This window comes from Sphaeramia orbicularis, chromosome 3 (assembly GCF_902148855.1).
Source record: "Sphaeramia orbicularis chromosome 3, fSphaOr1.1, whole genome shotgun sequence".
Classification (NCBI taxonomy): domain Eukaryota; kingdom Metazoa; phylum Chordata; class Actinopteri; order Kurtiformes; family Apogonidae; genus Sphaeramia; species Sphaeramia orbicularis.
In genome coordinates this window covers 54,114,167-54,134,440 of record NC_043959.1, presented here as the reverse complement: position 1 = coordinate 54,134,440, position 20,274 = coordinate 54,114,167, and the positions used below count along the sequence as shown (strand labels likewise).

General features: G+C 37.0%; 1 protein-coding gene across 1 annotated transcript; it reads right to left on the bottom strand.

Moving 5' to 3' along the window:
- Nucleotides 1-1,693: 1,693 nt before the first annotated feature.
- Nucleotides 1,694-14,405, bottom strand: LOC115437908 (F-box/LRR-repeat protein 3-like). Its single transcript, XM_030161300.1, has 6 exons — nt 14,109-14,405; nt 10,538-10,742; nt 9,525-9,689; nt 7,863-7,985; nt 7,270-7,441; nt 1,694-4,900 (listed from the first exon to the last, which is right to left on the bottom strand). The coding sequence occupies exons 2-6, from the start codon at nt 10,739-10,741 to the stop codon at nt 4,260-4,262; spliced, it is 1,305 nt and encodes a 434-aa protein (XP_030017160.1). The 5' UTR covers nt 10,742; nt 14,109-14,405; the 3' UTR covers nt 1,694-4,259.
- Nucleotides 14,406-20,274: the final 5,869 nt, after the last annotated feature.

Sequence of the window (20,274 nt, the reverse complement as noted above, 5' to 3'; positions counted from 1 at the left end):
TGTAGTATGTGACCTTTATTTGTTGAGCGTTGTGAGGTTTTTCAGTCAAGCCATTTTAGGAAATACCTCTGCAGTGATGGAGCTGTAGCGTTACACACTACTGCCATCCTGAGTCAGCTGCACCGCATCTATGTGTTAAAGCCTCCAAATCCATGTGACTACCTCTGTGACCTTAGAACTGTCCAAATAAACACTCATGCGTACAAGAGTGGGCAAAACACTCTGTACGGAAAACAATAAATCATACCTTATTATGAGTGAATGAAGGGATAATGTGTGTTGCAGCCCACCAAAGGGTCCAGTCAGGCCCGTGGGATGAATTTGTGAAATGCAAAAATTACACTGAAGATATTAACAATCAAAGATGTTAATTATATTTAAGTTCAGGTTCTACATACAGACCAATTCCATCTCAAGTGGGTTTAGACTACTTAAATACTATTATAATAGCCTAGAAATAATTACCTCAATGTTTTTCCTTTGTGTTAGCGCAAAAAATGTAAAATTATATGAAAATGTCTACATTGCAAACTATACATTTGCAAAAAAAAAGGAATAACGTGAATAACCATGAACAACCTGAAATCTCTTAAGAAAATTAACAAATATTTTGCCTGTTATTAAATGTTTTGTATATTTGCAGATGCAGTGTCTGTAAGTTATAATGAACATGTATAAATCATAAACCAAGGCATCATATTGTTGAAATTGCACAGATTTTTTACTATTCATTATAATTTCACTTTTTTTTTTTTTTTTTTTAATAGAATTGTTTGTTGATGTAAAGGTTGTAATAATTCAATTTTACTTTTTCGCTCCACAAGTTTGGAGTTGACATTTATAGGTTATTATGCTATTATGCGCTCGCTTGAATTTCCCCCTGGAATCTATCTATCTCTCTATCTCTCTATCTCTCTATCTCTCTATCTATCTATCTATCTATCTATCTATCTATCTATCTATCAATCATTTTACTGGTCCAGCCTACTTGAGGTCAAATTGGGCTGAATGTGGCCCCAGAACTAAAATGAGCTTCATTCTCACTTTTAGCTTTATAAAACATTTATTGTGCCCTTAAATGCTAAACCTATAATTTAATGAAAGAGACAACACTGAGTTATTTCTTTTATCTGATTTGACTTAATAGTTCAGTTATTTGGAAGTGTTCTTTCTTGTGTGTTCAGGTGTTTTTTTTTTCATATCCTTGTATTAGCTGTCGTTTATGTACAGTATTAGAAAAGGTTAGGATCAGAATCAATAATGTTTAATTGTATTCCTAATAACCGTATTTTCTCACAGAGATCAGTTAACTTTCAGCATACATGTTGAATTAAAATAGGCTGAAAGTGTATCCTGTGAAGATGCCTTTGAATGTTTCAGGGTGTTTCAAGTGTTGTCTAATGACATTTAATTCTACTCAAGTCAACTGACAACATGAGTTTACACTTCATGTTAAAACAACTGCGATATTTAGAGAAAGAAAGGCGACTTGACCAAAATACAGAGCGCTGAGTTCTTCAGAAGTTTTCCCTCAGCCAAAAATATTCTGTGTAATTATATGTATTACTATGTTTACGGAGCAGCTTAAGACAGACAGGTCAAACAAATCAGCGCTCTTTAAACTCATGTTGAATCCAGACAAGGTAACAACTCTACAAAATTTGACAGCAGTTAAAAACACAGACCAGATTCATTATAGCAACAGTGTTTACTTTATAGTAGAGACACAGAATAAGTAATCACACAGGCAGTTTTAATGTGACTATAAACTTCAATTAATGTATCTTTGGAAAAGTATAGGATGTTTCCGTCTGATAAGTCCACTCACTACAATGTAGCAAGGTAAATGTAAAATAAAAACACATTATAGCACATTATTTTAAAAACTGCAGCCCTTACTTGGCCTATTCTTGAATGTCAAAATTAGCATCTATAAGCACTGAGTACAAATGCAGTTAAATGAACCAGCAGATGGCAGGGTTTTATAAATATATAGTAAAACGTACTGTTAGATAACAAAGTCCAATGTCAGGCTTTTTTTGAGAAAAGAAAACATAATTAAGACATGACAGGTCTCCCACAGGAGGTGAAATCCAACAAAATATTCACAAGTGGTGATTCTATTATTTAACATAAAATACACCAAAAGAATGAATATCAACCCTGTAAAACAAATAACCTTCTTTTAACAGAACACAGCGAATTACAGGTCTTCCATTACACACTCAAGGGGGGGACATCTATTAGCAATTCCACAGGCAACATCCTTGAAAATCCACCACTGGATGTAATCCAACCATCCTCAGGTCTATTGCAACAACACATTAATGAGAAATAAATATTTCATGCTTACACATTCAGTTTCATCAACATTCAGCTGCCACACCATCTTGTCTTTAGGGCTGCACAGTTACCTGGGTGAGATTATGATTTTCACATTTTTATCGATTTTCTTCCATTACCAACGCATTCAAATGAGCGCTGAAGTTTTTTAATCACATGCCACTCCAAAGTTTACTCCGTCTGTATGCAACACGCAAACAGGGATCAGAGATGAAGGACAAACATCAGCTTAAATTAATATACTCTATCACTGTTAAAGGCCAGTGGACTGTTTCTGCATGAAAATGACTTCTCAGAATATGGCGCTGGCCCTAACTGTGCAGAGACGTACCAGCATGTCAATTCCAAATCCTCTATATTACTCATATAAATGTGTTTTTCATTCAATTCTTCATTCATGAGGTTCTGGTGGTTCATTATCAGCTCAGTTTAAAGACATTGCTGGTGTAATCCATCTTTATATTCCCAAAAATCTATATTTGGCAGTGAAATTACTGTTTTCTTTTCACCTTCTCATTTGACTTATGTTTTAATTATTGTTCCCCAGCATCTGCTTTTACAGTTAATTCTGGACTGATGTTGAAGGGGGAAAAAAATGCCATTGTGGCACTCAACTTACCATACTTCAATAGAGTAAAAGTGCATCAGTAGGATAAATGTACAGATACTGTATATACATACATGACAACCACAATAAATGTCCCCCTCCCATTAGCTTTGAAACACTTTACAATTTACAGATACAACAGGAACGTGGGTCAGGCAATGCAGGCATATATGTAGTTACTGTACATTACACGCAAAAATATATTATATATACATTATATATACTGCAATGATTGTGGCCAAAGTCACTTGAGAGAACCACCTTTCAATAAGGTGTCTTTAGTCCTGTCCTAATCAGACAGGAAAAGAGACAGCTGTTTTGTAAATGGGATGCAGTGACTCTGCGCTACCCTCTAAACACATTCAAAGACATAAAAAAGTGACATAATAACAATTAAAGAAGATCAAGCATGGAAACAGTAACCAAACACATCCTTATACACTGTTACTATTCCTCATCTACCTCTCCAACCTCTCCATCCAAAACTGTCCCTTTATGTTGAAGTCTTTCATACATTATTACTCTAAATTCATTATGCAACATAGAAACCTTAGATTTGGAGATTTCACTGATTAATATCAACAGATGCTAGCTTATAATGGTGATCACGCCCCTATAATGGGACTTTAGACATGCTCTAACCCTCTACACGTTACTGTACATTTTCCAGTGACAAGTGAAGATTATTACACCGCACACCCCTGACTGCCTGAACTTGAGAACTGCTTAGCGATGACATTGCTATGGGGTGAGAGATTTGTTTTAATTCATAACTGTTAGGTCAAGTCAAGACTTGAACCCCACTCACGATATGGTAAAATGTTTATGATTCTGTCAGCATATTACACAGTAAATATAGCTTATTTACATGCATTAACCTCCAAAACTTCACCTTCAATAATTCCCAGACATTTCCATCAATTCTCATGCAATGATGACACCTCTAAATTCAAGTCTAGAGGCACTACACATAATGATTCTGCAGGATGTTATTACCCTTCACACAGGGCTCACAACAAACTGCTTCATTCTATGAGGGCAATAAAACAAATAAATTTAAATATAAACATAAATATACATACACATATAAATATAAAACCATATACATGGAACAGCCTGGCAGAGTAGAAATCAATGTTTTTAAAAAAAACATGTTTTATCAGGTGAACTTGATGTACACTTCTTCATGCATTCATAGAGGGAAATCAACACTGTGATTGGGAATCTGGTTTTCTTTAAAACAAAAGGCTGTAAAGGGGCGGAGACTTCCAGACAGTATACACACACATCTGTACCTTCTTCCAGAGCTCTACCAGGTAGGCATCATGTCTGGAAACCAGACACGGCCCAAATGCTTCGACACCTCCCAGTGGATGTCGTCCAACCCGTAGCGGTGATCTGGAACCAGTACTTCTTCCATGATGGATAGCTGTGACAGTCTGTCTCCACACATCTTGACGAACTCCACGAAGGCGCTGCAGGACACTTCACACTCTCCCAAGCCGATGGCCGACAGCTGCTTGCAGCGTTGAGCAATGCGGATCAGCTCTTCATCCAGCGGCCGCAGACCATTGGCGCACACCACCAACTCTACCAGACGAGGACAGTTGAGCCCAACACGGCCGAGCACGTCTTTACTAACGGAGCGGCCGAAGTACAGATGTGTGATAGGGATCTCATCTCGGAAGAAAGGCCCAAATTCATCCTCATAGAGGAAGAAGTACATGACCAGATTAAATTTGGGAGAGTGGCGTACCATGGCGTCCCAGCTGCTCTTCTTGATGGTGTGGAATTGCTGGCCGGGATTCTCACTGACCACATCGATGCGAAGATGCTCCAGATGAACATGCTTCTCTGAGGACAGGGCAATAAGCAGTTCATCGCTCAATAAATGGTAGTTGAGAGCAAGTTCTCTGAGGCCGTGACACTGATCAGCCACACATAGGATGCCTGTGGTTGGAAGAAAAGAGAATTAGTGAAACAGAATAGAAAGAATAGAACTGCACAGCATATTTAACCCATAAAGACCCACAAAGCCGCCGGTGGCCAAAAGTATTTATTCATCTCTAATGTTAAATAACTGTTGATTCACTAATCTTATCAATACGTGTAAACAATTGGAGTAAAATACAGTTTGTGATCTTTTCACGGTCATCAGGTATGACCCACTTGGACATTCAGAGGCTCCATAGTGAACGTGGAAACACCGTCATCTTCTACAACATTGAATCATCAGTAAAACCCATTGAGTTTGACAAATGACAGTGGTTTTTGAGGCTTGTTTTTATATTCAGTTAATGATATATTTTGCTGAAAAAGTCACTTTCTCTTAATTTTTCTGTTTTAATATAATAACCTTTGAATCTACTCTGAGTTTTCATGAACATCTACATGATCAGTTAATTAAATATAGAGGAAAATACAATATTTAGACTGAATAACGCAAAATACATGGGATAATATAATAAATGGTGATAAATCACTTAAGAAAGGTAAAAAGAGAGAAAAATCCATTTGTCATAAATGGCAGCCATAAAAGTTGCACTTTATGGGTCAAAGCTACACACTCTGGAATGAATATGCCATTAAACAGCTTGTAAGACATTCTGAAAGGCTGAAAAATAACAGTCTCCATTCTTCACAAATGCAGCACTCTTTTTATAATGTTTCTCCACTGTTTCTTATTTTCTTTTCCAGGTTTGTAGACTGGTGCACTTATGTTGGGATAAGGGTCTTGCTGGAACCCACATTGGTGCTTTTTGTTTACCTTTCTGAAAGTCTGGTTTTAGTTATTTTCATGCTGCGCCACAAGGGGTCAGCAATCAGGTCAGTGATGGGTCATATCAATGGTCATGTTTCACAGTCGGTTAACCCAGGGGTGTCCAATCCTGGTTCTTGAGGGCCAGTATCCTGCATGTTTTAGATGTTTCCCTCTTCCAGCACACCTGACGATCATTATCAGGCTTATGCAGAGCTTGATGATAGGCTTATCATTTGAATCAGGCACGCTGGAAGAGAGGAAACATCTAAAACATGCAGCATACCGGCGCTCGAGGACCAGGATTGGACACCCCTGGGTTAACCCTTTAAAGACCTAAACTTCTTTTCACACTGGCTTAAAAATATATTTAACCAATTGTTAATAATTTATCACCATTTATTGTAATATTATTCTCTGCCTTTTTTGTGAAAATTGGGGATTTTCTTATTTAATTTATTGATCATGTAGATGTTCATAAAAGTTCAGAGTAAATTCAAAGGTTATTACATCAAACACAGAAAACTAAAGAAAAAGTGACTCACTAACTGAATGTAGAAACAAGCTCAAGCTACAACCTCAGTCATTAGTTAATCTACGTGGGTTTTACAGGTGTATCAGAGGATGACAGTGTTGCCATGGTCACTACAGAGCCTATGAACATCTAAATATCTGACGATGATGAAAAGCTGAGGATCTGCATTTGACCCGAGTTATTTAATAAATGCATTGATAGGATGGTTAATGGTACAAAAGTTCTATTTAGTAATATATAAACATTTTTATCAGTAGATGCATTTGGTTGCTGGTGGCTGTTAAGATCTAAACAAGGTGTGCAGTCTGAGTCTCAGTGCCTTTTAGATGACAGGGATTCCACAGTTATTAGTGCAAATTGCAGACTCACACAATTGACAAAAACAAAAAGGTAAATATTGTAGTAAGTAGTAACATAGCAGAGAAAAGATATGTAGGCATCCACAAAAGTAAGAGGGGAGGAGGCAAAAGGTGAATGAACACTTACAGCCATTTTGTATGAGGTCAATTAGTCACAATGTTGAAACTCAAGATGTGACTTCAAACTGTTTGTAGAGATCAGATTTTTTTCCTCCCATCAAGCATCCTAAACTTAGATTCTATTTTGCAAACCCTTTTTTAAAATTAGATTTCAATCTTTCACACACTGATGCATATTCAAGCTAAAATAAATATCTGGGAAGGACAGGAAGTGAGTTTATTTGAGGTGCTTTTTAGAGGGGATAAGTGTAGACATGACAGTCCTCTGCAGTCCGTTGCAGGATCAAGCCTTCACCAGGGAGTCAAAAAGATCTTTAAAAAACTGCAATTAAACCTTTTAAAGCCTTTTTTCAGTTTCAAAATATGAGAAAACATTCATCCAACTCATTTGAAATCATTATCATTGAGCCACCATTTCAGAAAAAATAGAAATTGTTGATCCAACTTCAACACAGCTTAAGTTGTTTCTTCAGTCTTGACAATGACTCGTCAAGCAGAGGAAATCTCAGCATCTCACTTTCTGTCACCTCTTTCAAAGTGTCAGTACCTGCAGGTGAAACATGAGGACAACTGCTCATTTTCAGCAGTCTCAATGTGTCGCTGTTATTTGCCACCAGGACCTTGAGGGAGGGGTCATCCACGGGTGTGTCATCAATCTTCAGTGAGGACAAGGACTTGGAATTGACAAAAACCACCGTCAGCGCCGAGATGAAATGAGACTGTTGAACAGAGGAAATGAAAGGAGCTGAAGAACTGAAAAGTATTGGCATTCGTGTACATGTACAGATAAAATGCCAGACATACACACAAAAAACATGCACCTGCTTCAATCAACATCAACATGACTCCGATTGTTACTAATTCTCCAAAACTCTGATGTCCAAATTTAATCAAACAAGGTAAAACTTCTTTGAGAAGTCTCTTGTCATAGTATATACTATTTTTTTGTTATACACAGAGACAAAATGACAACAAGTAGGGTGTGCAGCAAGCTTGCAAATAAGCAATGAGTGTTGACAGTCCACCTACTCCTAAGGCTATAACAGAATAACTAAGGTCAACTTGCAACATTACAATAATGGCAGTCACCCTGACATGCCTGTGAAGGTGCACAGAAGTAGTGATCTTCCTGTTGTGTACCTTGGGTAGCTCCATGAAGCTCGGTCGAGCAGTGGAGATGAGCCCCAGGGTTTTCAAGGAGCAGTTGACAAGTTGAGAGAGGATGTCACACGCTGCCTCTGCAGACTCTCTGCTGCTGTCCACCTGTGCAAAATAAAAAGAAAATTCAAACCTGTCCACTTTAATGCCTCATCAGATAGCAAGAATTCACTAGTTAGCAATTCTACTGAATTGAAAGGAGGTTATTTACTCTTACAGCCGTTTCAGAAATTAACCTGTTGAACTCTGGGCTGTTTTTTTCTGTTTGGAATCATTTCAATGCAACACAAAACGACAGATTAGCTGACAGCAGAAGTTTCATTCGTGTAAAACCAAATTATGATCGGAATTCGTAAGGATTGCATCATAATATTACCCTTATTTTTGCTCTTTTTTGTCTTGCTCAGTGAATTTTATCAGTAGAGAAATAATACTTGTACTGTTGGATCTGCTTAGTGTTAGTTTAATGGTGCAAAGTTTGTCTCATTGGTCTTTTGTTTTATTAAATTACTCATGACATACGCTGGTCTCATTGTTAGCTTGTTTTAGATATTTGCCCGTTAAAGTGCCTACTTTTTGGATTGCGCTCAGTTTTCTGACAGTTGGTTTTACTAAACTTTTAGCTGATGTTCTTCTGGTTATGTGGAGGTAAAGCATGTGTATATTGCTATGAGCCCTGTATAGCATTACCATGGCAACACAGACAGAACTGCGGCCGACATGGGTTTAAGAGGCCATGTCTTGGCTACGCCCAGAGGACAATCAATGCATTTCTATAAGGGTACTTTATGTGGACTTTGAGGTTTTGTATATGAAAATTCATTCATTCATTCATTTTCTGAACCCGCTTTATCCTCACTAGGGTCACGGGGTCTCGCTTGGAGCCTATCCCAGCTACATAGGGGCGAAGGCGGGGTACACCCTGGACAAGTCGCCAGTTCATCGCAGGGCTGAACATATAGAGACAAACAATCACTCTCACATTCACACCTATGGGCAATTTAGATTAACCAATTAACCTATTAGTGCATGTTTTTTTGGATTGTGGGAGGAAGCTGGAGTACCCGGAGAGAACCCACGCAGACACGGGGAGAACATGCAAACTCCACACAGAAAGGTCCCACCCCCCGTCGACCGGTGTTGGAATCGAACCCAGGACCTTCTTGCTGTGAGGCACGAGTGCTAACCACTGCACCACCGTGTCGCCCCTGTGTCGTATATGAAAATGTTCATAGAAAAAAAAGTGTTTAAGTCCTTGATGTCGCAAAAATGCTTGTACACTGACATGAGGTGGCTGTTCCTTTTCTTAAAATTGTAGTCAGGATATGGAAACACTTCTCTGAATAGATTCTGTCATAGCAAAGATTTAATGCACATGAATAATCAGCTGCCTGATCCCCTGTGTCTGACCATCAAATCCATTAACAGAACGCTGTTGTCCTACTCAGACATGTCTAATGTGGCTTGTAAGCCACCTTTTGACTCACACTTTTCTTGTTGTGACTTTTTAAAAGCTTGACATTTTCTACAAAGGCAGGCCACTGACACTGCCCTCTTTAGGTCTGAAAAGTCCAGACGTTTCCCTGCACCTCAGAGTGTTCAACGGTGAAAAAGCTTGCACTGGTTCCCGCCCTCCGTTCATACCTTGAAGCTGACATACTGCAGGTGGTTGGAGTGCCTCTTAATGATCTGTTTGATGAGGTCTGGGTGTGTGGCCTTCAGGTAGGAGCTGGCAGGTTGGTTCAGCTCAAACTCAAAGCAGCGCCAAAGCTCCGGCATGTGAAAAGCCTGGTTCCAACTACGACATACCTGTGGAATAGGATAGGATACTTTTTACGTACCTGCCCCACTCAGAATATTAACACACTAATAATAATAACTTATTATTAATGTATTGTTGTGCTCACACTCATTGAATCTTCTGTTGCAGGTGGTCATATTCACCAGACTAATCCTGCCTTCACATGCTATGGCAATTATGGTATATACTAGTTACGAACTCGAAAATTGCACATGAATGCCCCCTCACGTTATATTTTCCACTGAAGGACTGGAAAGAAATTTTGATACAGGAGCTGCTGCAATGATATAACCTTTGAACTTTTCAACATGAGGGAGAGCAACAAGGGATTCACTGCGAATGATAAACATTGCTTTTTTTAATGTTCTGCTGCTGTTAACTGATACTCTTGCACATTTATAGCACACACAATTTGTAAAAAAACATGCTGTAGCAGATGAATTAACACATCCAAAACTATTTTACCCATGTAGTAGTTCATGACAAATTGTGTCAGCCATTTTTCATTTCACTATGACAACAAAAGTGCTTGAACACAACGCACTTGTAATTTTGAAATCACAAGTGTAAAGGATCATCTTCCCTAAAGCACATGAAAGCAGTAATAGGCTTGTTTTATCTCCTCACATCAACTGGAATACCTCATCTAAAACATTGTGCTCACTGATGCCCCTGGTGGACAATAGTATTATAACAACAATAATGAAAATACATTTTATTTTGTGCTGTGTTAGCGGGGGTCTACACCCACAACAGTCCTAGTATTGAGTTGTTACAGGGCCGTATCTGAAGATTTATATTACACTGCAAACATTTAAATTGCTTCCTATTACATCTCCATATAACACAAGGGTACCTGAGAAGCATATGCTCTATCCAGTAGAGGCAGGTACTGGAAGATGTGAAGCAAAATCTCCTGTGGCAGACATTCCCAGCAAACTCCCTCGTTCTCTAAATCTTTCTCCCTCCTCTGCTTACGGGACCTTTTAAGAGTCATCTGAGACCCGCCGCTGGTACCACCTCCGTCCTCCTGTTCATTTCCTGGGAGACTGCGTTTCATCCTGGATAAACAGAAGAGCAGTTGACAAAATCCAGATGCTCAGGCCAAGGTAACATATTGAAAACTGACTAAAGTTGTCTTTTCCAAGCCTCTGTTTTCCCCAGACCTGATATTCTAGACAAAAGAAATTGTTTCATATTCAACAAAGTTAGAAATAAGGTAGAACATCTCATATTTCCAAGTCAAATTACATTACACACATTTATTTGGTTTACATCTCAAAAAGCCAAATAATATAGGTAATGTGGCTTTTCTGCATATTTGATATTGGGTAAAGCACTCTGCTGAAGAGACACTGTTGAGGTGCAAACTATTCTTTGAAAAATGTTGCATACATCAGATATATGACAACTACATTGTTCAGTTTCCAGATATGAAATGTCAAAAATAAAAGCAAATCTGCACAAATCTGATCCCTTTAGGCTGGTTATGATTTGACATTCTGTAAAAGTATCTGTAATAATAATAATAATAATAATCATCATCATCATCATCATCATAATCATAATCATGTGGATTTCCCCAGTTATAATGGCAGAAAATATTATTAATATGCATTACTAATAAAATAAAGTCTGCCTTCTAATTCTGTGGAGGATTAGTCAAACCCATCATGGGAAGCAACTGTACTCCTTACAAATGGATGACGAAAATAACCACCAGCAGAAGACACACTGGACATTGAAATGAAATACTAAGTAGCAACAGCAGGGATTATGATTCACTGATTAGTATTCATGCATTGGCAGAAAACTTCAAGATGAACTGGCTGCTGCAACTGAAAATGAATGCGTTGGACACAACTTTGAGATGCATCACTGCCAATCTTTTTTGTATCAGTAAATATTTACTTATTTATATGCATGTATACTAAAGACTTTCTGCTGTATTATTTAGAAATGTGACTGAGGATTTGTGACCATTACTTTGTTATTCATAGGCCAACTGACCCCTCCTCTGTAACCTGTCCATCCAGTGCTTTTGTCATCTCTGCTGCTGTCAGTGAACGACTCTCACCAAGCCTCAAGGGAATGTCTCACAAGAGTATAAGCAAAGCTTTGGGCTGCCACTGAGACTTAGGTGTGTTATAAATATGTAACTAGACAAAACAGGAAATGAGAAGGGGTTTAAGGTGAGGTCCAGCCAGACTGTTTTCATTTACTAGCAGATGTTTGTTGTTCTTTTTTTTTTTGAGCTGCAGTCCAACAGAGACAAATATGTAAGTAAAAATAAAGTTTTATTAATTATTTAATTATTTTCTGCTTAAGAAGAACCAGAGAAATTAAGTTAATGTATCTATGTAAATGCACCGCATCATATCACATGCAAACGCATTAAATCGCATTGTGGTGAATTATACTGCAACACAAGAGAGGAGAATCATACCATTTCCATAGCTAGTCACTCTACTTGCATCTTTAATGTGTTGGATTGTTTGCAATGCATCAAGATGCTGTTGTATCAGTCTCACCGACAGATGCACACCCCAAATCTGCAGTCTATTTCAATGTCCTGCCATTGTTATCATAGCAGAACAATAATATAATGGGTTGGCTAAAATTTACTTAGAGGGTCAAACGAGTGGTCATTTTTGTCAAAAAAAAAAAAAAAAGTTGTAAGAAACGCATAGAACTGTGCTGAAATAATGCTAATACATTTGTGCACAGACTACTGATATTATTTGACAGTGGAAGCTATATTTTCAGAAATATTGGATTTTGAATAGCACATGTACGAGAAAACTTTTGCTGATGGACAACCGTGACAGTGGATGGACGTGACATTACCCATGATGATCTGGTCAGTACCAGTACTTTATTAGTAATAAACTTATATACTTACTATTGCTAATTATCCTCTTATTCATAAATGTTAGTATTGTGGATCTAAAACAATAACAGCTGACACAAAAACACAAAATGTGGCAGTGGATGGATGTGACATGGTTGTTACGGGTCCCATCATACTGATGCTCAGCAGCCATTTCACCGTTTCCAGAAATGATCCCTGTGCAAAAACTAGTATCATACTTATTTATTGTATAGTTTATCATAATACTAAAGAATAAATAACAATATAGAATTGTTATTTCTTTATAAAAAGGAAGACTGGAGCCACAGTCAAAACCTGTCAAGTAGGTAACATCTAAAAACTATACCTTGTCTGAACAAAAGAAAATATTCCATTTATTTATTCATAAAAATGCTTACAATTAGAAAACTGTTGATTTAAAAAGTGACGTGTGACATTCTTAATGTATGTATTCGTGTAACATAAGCAGGATGGATCAGCATGATACTCCATATTGCAACGTGTAAAAACAAAACGTGATATGTAGTATATAATCTTGTAAGAAAAATTGGGGCATCTAAAAGAATAGCATATTTGTTTTTCAGGTAAATTCAGTTCAAATATAACTTGGCCATTTGTGACATGAAAATATAGCATTAACTGTGATGAAATTGGACATTTTTGACCTAAAAACATAGTTCATATGACCATCAACATGTTGCAACAGAACTGAAATCCTGTAAATTTGTATTGCATTTACCAACACAAAGTTCCTTTGGGGATTCACTTACATTGATTTCTTATGCACAAAGACATAAATAAGACCTCTAAGCAAATTTTAGCCGGGGTACATTCTATTTATGTCACTGGTTTTATACAGTCATTGTGTTCAGATCTGCAAATCTGTTGAGATTCTTGATAGCAGTATCAGATGTGCATATATTGTTTATCTTAATTCCTTGCTTGGTTAGATTTCCTGTCAGTTTGAGAGTGCCATCTGAACATAAGGCCTCCTCATCCTCCTTGAAACACTGATCACATGACAGTGTTTTCTGGTGATTGCTGCTTTAACATGCGGTTTATTACAAAGATTTGCCCAACACATTAATGATTAACCTGCTAAGCTGTTCAGAGACAATCTTCCCAGTCAGAAGTGTTACTAGCCGAAGCCAGCTGTTTTCAGTCTCTGTGACTCTTATCCAGAGTGAAATGAAAACACTCAACTAGGTGGACACACCTCCCTCCACAACAACCTACACATTCTCATCACTCTCATGTTCAAATACAAAGGCTTAAAGTTAACCTACACTCGCTACCACTGGCTTTTATTACAGATTTTTAACAGATACGTGGCTAGTTGTTGGTAACGTTCAGAAAACTTACAACATGGAGGGTTAATATACAATAAAAACAACCGAACATACGAAGTTAGCTTAGCAGAACATCACATCTGTCGAGCTAACTACTTCACCAGTTCACAAGTTTAGGCCGGATAAAGTTAAATAAGAGGAATATATATGTAAACTAAATAGCTGGGATAGTTTCTTCGCAGTTTTCTATCTCGTTCACCTCTCACCTGGTTTTAACCTCCGTCAGCTGTTTGTCGGAAAAGGGCGATAACTCAACGTCAACCGGGACCGAAACACGAAAACTGCGTCGGAGCGGGTCGACCGGTCAAAAACATTGGACCATACGACGGCACGGTGTGTCGAAGGCTGGCAAATGCACACCAGAAGCCTTAGAATCGAGATTTCCTGAAGTGTTTTCGAGTCTAAGCGCTTGACCTAGTTTCCTGTCACAACTCTGCTACAGTAGTTTGCTTGTCAGCTAAAGATGGCGTTCGCGTTGTTGTGTCGAGAGCGCAGTCGGCCAGCTGCAGTTACAGCCAAGCGCCGACAGGGGGTGCTGTTAAAGCGACTACAGCTGTTCCCTATGAGTGGACCCCCCCCCCCCCCCCCCCCCCCCATCCTTACTGTAGTTACAAGTGGTTTGGTACATTACTGCCTCCCTCTGCCCTGAAGAAAGGACCACACCACACAACAGACTTCGAATCTAAATCACTTTAACCCTTTGATGCATGAATTATGAGAACCTTAGTCAAGATTTTTTTTCCTGAGTGTTTTTATTCCTCTTTAGGCATGAAAAAACCAATGAGATTGAATTTTATTTTTAAATTAACCTTTTTTTTTCCACTTTTCTTTTTCTTTTTTTTTTTTTTTTTTTTTTTTTTTACTAAAATGTCCACTCATTTGGACACCATGTATTTTTGAAGCAAAGAAACATATTTAAAACACAATATCAGAAAGTGATATACTGTGTGAAAACTATGTAACAAAAGCATTTTTAATGCAGTTAATTTGATGTTTTCTCACCTTTTATCATACTCTAACAGAAGTTCTTACTCACTTCATGCAGATAATATAAAAACACCCTTTTGTTTAAGAAAACTGTTAATTACAGCCTAATAACAGCTCTGGAACTCCCTCCCACCATCCATCCATATCTGTGATTCTCTCCCCACATTCAAATCCAGACTCAAAACTCACCTTTTCAGAATAGCCTACCCCCCATAAGTTCTACTCTCTATTTTACATCTTCATTTCTATATTCATTCATTCATTCATTACCTGAACCCGCTTTATCCTCACTAGGGTCACGGGGGTCACTTGGAGCCTATCCCAGCTACTTATGGGCAAAGGCGGGGTACACCCTGGACATTTTGCCAGTTCATCGCAGGGCTGAACATATAGAGACAAACAATCACTGTCACATTCACACCTATGGGCAGTTTAGATTTACCAGTTAACCTATCGGTGCATGTCTTTGGATTGTGGGAGGAAGCCGGAGTACCCGGAGAGAACCCACGCAGACACGGGGAAAACATGCAAACTCCACACAGAAAGGTTCCTCCCCCCGTCGACTGGTGTTGGAATCGAACCCTCATTTCTATATATAGTAATTATTTTTTTTTCATCTGTTTATTTCTTTGTATTTTATGGATTGTTTGTTTTATCTTGTTGTACAGTGTCCTTGGGTGTCTTGAAAGGCATTTATAAATAAAATGTATTCTTCTTCTTCTTCTTCTTCTTCTTCTTCTTCTTCTTCTTCTTCTTCTTATTATTATTATTATTATTATTATTATTATTATTATTATTATTACACTCAATCATGTAACTGCAGATCAGGTTTATCTAGAACATAAAGTTACAGTAATGGTATGAATGTCAGTGTATGAGATGATGCATAAGTGTCCACTGTGTCGGCTGATATGGAACTAAAACAACAAAACCCATGAATATACAAGAGAACAGCTGTAGAGTAGCTGTCCACTGTAGTGATCAGTATGCATGAAAGGGTTAAAATATACAAATACGTAGATAAATAGATAAATACTCCACTTTATCCTCCTTGTGCTACAACCCCACTTTACAACAAAATTCCTCTCTGTAAGTCAGACATGCTGCCATATTTGAGGCCCTGTGAAAAAAATATCATGTTCAGCCCCACGACTTCAATGCCACAAACCCTAAAACTATAAAACTCATGCAAACCTTATAAATATAAGACTGTGGAGCCGTGGATCCATTTTCTGCTTACAATAGATTTTATGATTTTGTGCAAGATTTTTTTTTTATGATAACAGTATTCGATTTTTTTCCATTCACACACACATTCAAATAAAATATAGTTTTGCACTTTGGATAGCATTAGCTAGGAGCTCCGGCAGCTGAAACCGTATTATGAAAAAAGGAGGGGGAGGCAGGGGTCAGAGGCAGACTGGATTTTTTTTCTTTTTTGCCAAAAACTAAACTAAACTAAACTAAACTAAACTAAACTAAACTAATGCAACAAAAATATAATGATGATGATGATGGTGATTAGTGCCTTGTGAAGCGTTTTCTGGAGTCCCTGTCAGTCACGGGCCCTTTGAAGCATCATCACTTTTCCCTGCCTGATGACCTCCCTGCTGTCAACCATGATATTCTTACTTGTTCATCAAAACCTGTGTAAATGTTTTGTTAGGTCCCATAGTAAGATACATGTCTCAGAGGAGTAATTTCCTCTGACACATACAGTATGTATCTCGCTATGGGACAGGTTTTCTCGCTGTCCCTGGGTTCAAAGTTCAATTTACTGTTTTATCAAACTTGTTAAAAGCACACTGGATTACACAATGACTAAAGGATGTCTTACATTTTTTTAAAGACTTTAAGACAATCAGGAAAGATTTGGAACCCATTTCTTGTCCTAATTAACACACAAATTACATTGACACCAGACTGAGCTGCTGATTGGATAAATAACATAACATTATATACTAAGGTCACTTTAGGGGGTATTTTATTTTAACATTTTTTGTTTTTTTGTTTTTTATTTTAACATTTTTTGTTTAAACACTATCTATGTATGCCTTGTTTGTCTCAATGTTCTTTTTGTTATGTGCCAGGGAAGTGTACCAGAAAGGGGAGGGTGGGATGGGATTATTTTGTTTTCATTTTAGGAATTGTCATATTGCACATTGATATTTTGTATTCTGAATAAAATTAATTAAAAAAAAGATGTTTTTTTTTTTTTTTTTTTTTTTAAAGCACTACCCATGTTCAGCAACTTACATAATCAATAACATAGAGCTAAAAGCAGGTCCTATATAATAAATAAATAAATAAATAAATAAAACAAGCCCATCATTAAATTCAAACAGTCAACACACAGAGGCCCTTATTCATTATTTTGATCCCACGTCTGAATCATCATGTTACAAACACATGGGCACAAATGCTTGACCCTCCCACAGACAATCTGGATTGTTGGCCATGCTTTTTTAATTCTTTTATTAAGTAAGACATAGCATAAAAGCTGCAAACAGAGTTATTGTGATTTTTATGGAGAGCACTGTAGTACCTCATTGGAAAATAAAAATTAAAAAAATCTTAAAGGGGTCTGTGTAATATTAATATTACTTTAAGAGTAGGGGCAAATCGTGCAGCAGAACTTGCTTATGACAACCAAAACTACCTACAAATCCACTGATTGTATCTCTCACTGAATAAAGTATAATTGTATGAGGTGGGACCCAGCTGGCAGCCACACATATCAGAGGAAGTACGTCGGTATATCATGTGTAGAATGAATGGGATTGAACAGGATTTACATACAGTCGCAGAAAAAATTATTAGACCACCCCTTGTTTTCTTTAATTTCTTGTTCATTTTAATGCCTGGTACAACTAAAGGTACATTTGTTTGGACAAATATAATGATAACAACAAAAATAGTTCATAAAAGTTTAATTTCAGAGCTGATATCTCGCCATTTTCCATGGTTTTCTTGATAATAACCAAAATCACTTCAGTTCTTACATCAATAGCTATGGCATTGTACTGACAAAAACAGTGCTTTTAGGCATTCCATGTTTTCTTTTCTGTCTGTTTTAGTCACATGACACACACAGGAGTTAGTACTTGATTGTATAACCATTGTTTTTGATGACTTTTGATGGTCTAATAATTTTTTTCTGTGACTGTAGTTCTGCTATTGAAAGCCATATCACTATCCTTGATCCAGTGAAATAGATGCTGTTTTGTGAGAGATGTGGTGTAATTCATGACACCTCTATCTGATGCACACATGCACCTACAAGAGAAGACTGATGGCTCCACAGGGTTGCTGTGATAATGTCTCATTCAAATCCTTGGGTATAAACATGGAATGTGCTTATATAAAACTGCATGGAATAAAATAGAGGACAAAAATGATCATCTCCGCTAATGTGACTTTCTGACATATTTTTACCACCACTTCAAGAAGGATATTCCAGTCCTTGCAGCAAGGACTCCCTCCGCATACTAACTCTGCCCCACAGCTCAGCATACTTAACATGTGTGTGACCTCACTGACAGTAGAGGAGAGCCACTCCACACTATCAGTCTGTGTGCCAACGTGTGCAGATGATGTGAGTGCAACCCCTCTATCACCTATATGTGACAACACTATGTGTGTGAATGGGTTTGTTCAGACGTGTGGCTAGAAGAAGAACATAACCTAATTAACTCTTGTTTAGACAGATCGTACCTATCTAAACAAGCTTATCCTAGTGATAACATACTTAAAACTCCAATAGAGTAATACATCAATACTGGTCACAAAGAACTCACTATTAACATTAGTGAATCCTATGTTAAAACAATAACTACGTAATACTGAAACAATTCATCATAAAACTTCAATATCTAAAGTAAAATATATTTCAATTCCCCCTTTTGACATGATTTTATCATGTCAACAATCATATGAAATTTCTCTTTTTGTATACCATCATTATAACAATCATAAAATTACCCATATGTAGACTAGACTTCAGACTTCAGACTTGCTTTATTGTCATTCAATAAATGCACCATCAGTACTTTATTCGGTGTTTGCTCACCACAGTTTCAGTTTGCAAATAAAATAAATAAATAAATAAAAATACACCTTGTGAAGTATAAAGTAGCCTAAAATACTGTGATCATTTAAAATGTATACATATATATATGTATAAAAAAATTTAAAAGACTAAAAGACTAAAAACTAAAGTGCATAGTGCAATAAAAGTGCTTCAAATTATTGCACTAATGAGGCAGCAGCAGATTTGGAACAAGTCCTATTTTCCTTGGCATAACCCAGATTACATATGCATAACCCAGATTACTTCATTACATCCAAAAACAAACAATGAAAAGACATAAACACTTACTATAATTCAGATAAATGTTATATGTTAACATACAATTAATCCTTAACTAACTCTAATTGATTTAATACACCAAGAATCTATAATTCATCAAAACTCTAATTCTCTTTACTGGTATGGAACTCAACAACAAAATACATAAATCCTATAAATTCCATGTCTCTATGTGTGTGCATATGCTATATATGAATATGTTTTAGCATTAGCAACATTCATGAATCTACAGGGGAGTGAGACAAAGATCTTGCAGTCCCACGTTGTCAGCTCTCATATCCTTTTCATCTCTGAACTCAGAGATAGCTCTAAGTGGAATTATTTCTGAGGGAATTTGAGCAAACTGATAAGGTGGTGGATTAGGATACACTGGTCTACAATTTTTTTTAGAAATGATTTGCTTCAGAGATTAAATGTGCTAAATGTTACATATTTTAATAAGATTAATTGGAAAATAAATGACAAAAGTGCCGGTTTGCTGATGTTTTCAAGGTATATGATTAAGTGTTATACACATATATATTGATTTATGTACATTTATATAATAGTTTTATAAATCTTCCACTAAATAGAACCTGTAAAGTGAATGTATTCTAATGTGCAGACAGTGTTTTGAAGTAGATCTTGTAGCTCTGAGACAAATATTCCTTTTGAGTCAAACCCATTCTCTCGTTAATTCTTGAATTTCACATTTTGACCCAAGGCTGTATCTTGGAAAGTTCAGCCAACCAGCATTGTTTACTTGATTTTTCTTTATCAGTGACTCTAATGTGGTAAAATTTCCTTACTTTTTTTCTGGAAACATTTTCCTTGTAGACCAGTGATATTTATGTTCTATGGCAATAGTAATACATTTTAAACAGCGGTGTCTGATACATGGAATACAACAACAACCATACAGGGTAAACATCGCTGAGGTTGTTATTAAAGAAATCAGAACAGATCTAATCAATTTTTTCCATTTTCCAAACATTGTAACAAACCAATCACCTAGAGGATTGTCAATTCCAGAATGT

What these genes read in the sequence shown, in the direction of transcription:
- LOC115437908 (XM_030161300.1), bottom strand. Translation starts at nt 10,741, where the DNA reads ATGAAACGCAGTCTCCCAGGAAATGAACAGGAGGACGGAGGTGGTACC. An exon ending in GCTTCATGGAGCTACCCAAG is followed by an intron (nt 7,442 to 7,862) that starts GTACACAACAGG and finishes TCTGTTCAACAG; the next exon opens with TCTCATTTCATCTCGGCGCT. An exon ending in TCCTCATGTTTCACCTGCAG is followed by an intron (nt 4,901 to 7,269) that starts GTACTGACACTT and finishes TTCCAACCACAG; the next exon opens with GCATCCTATGTGTGGCTGAT.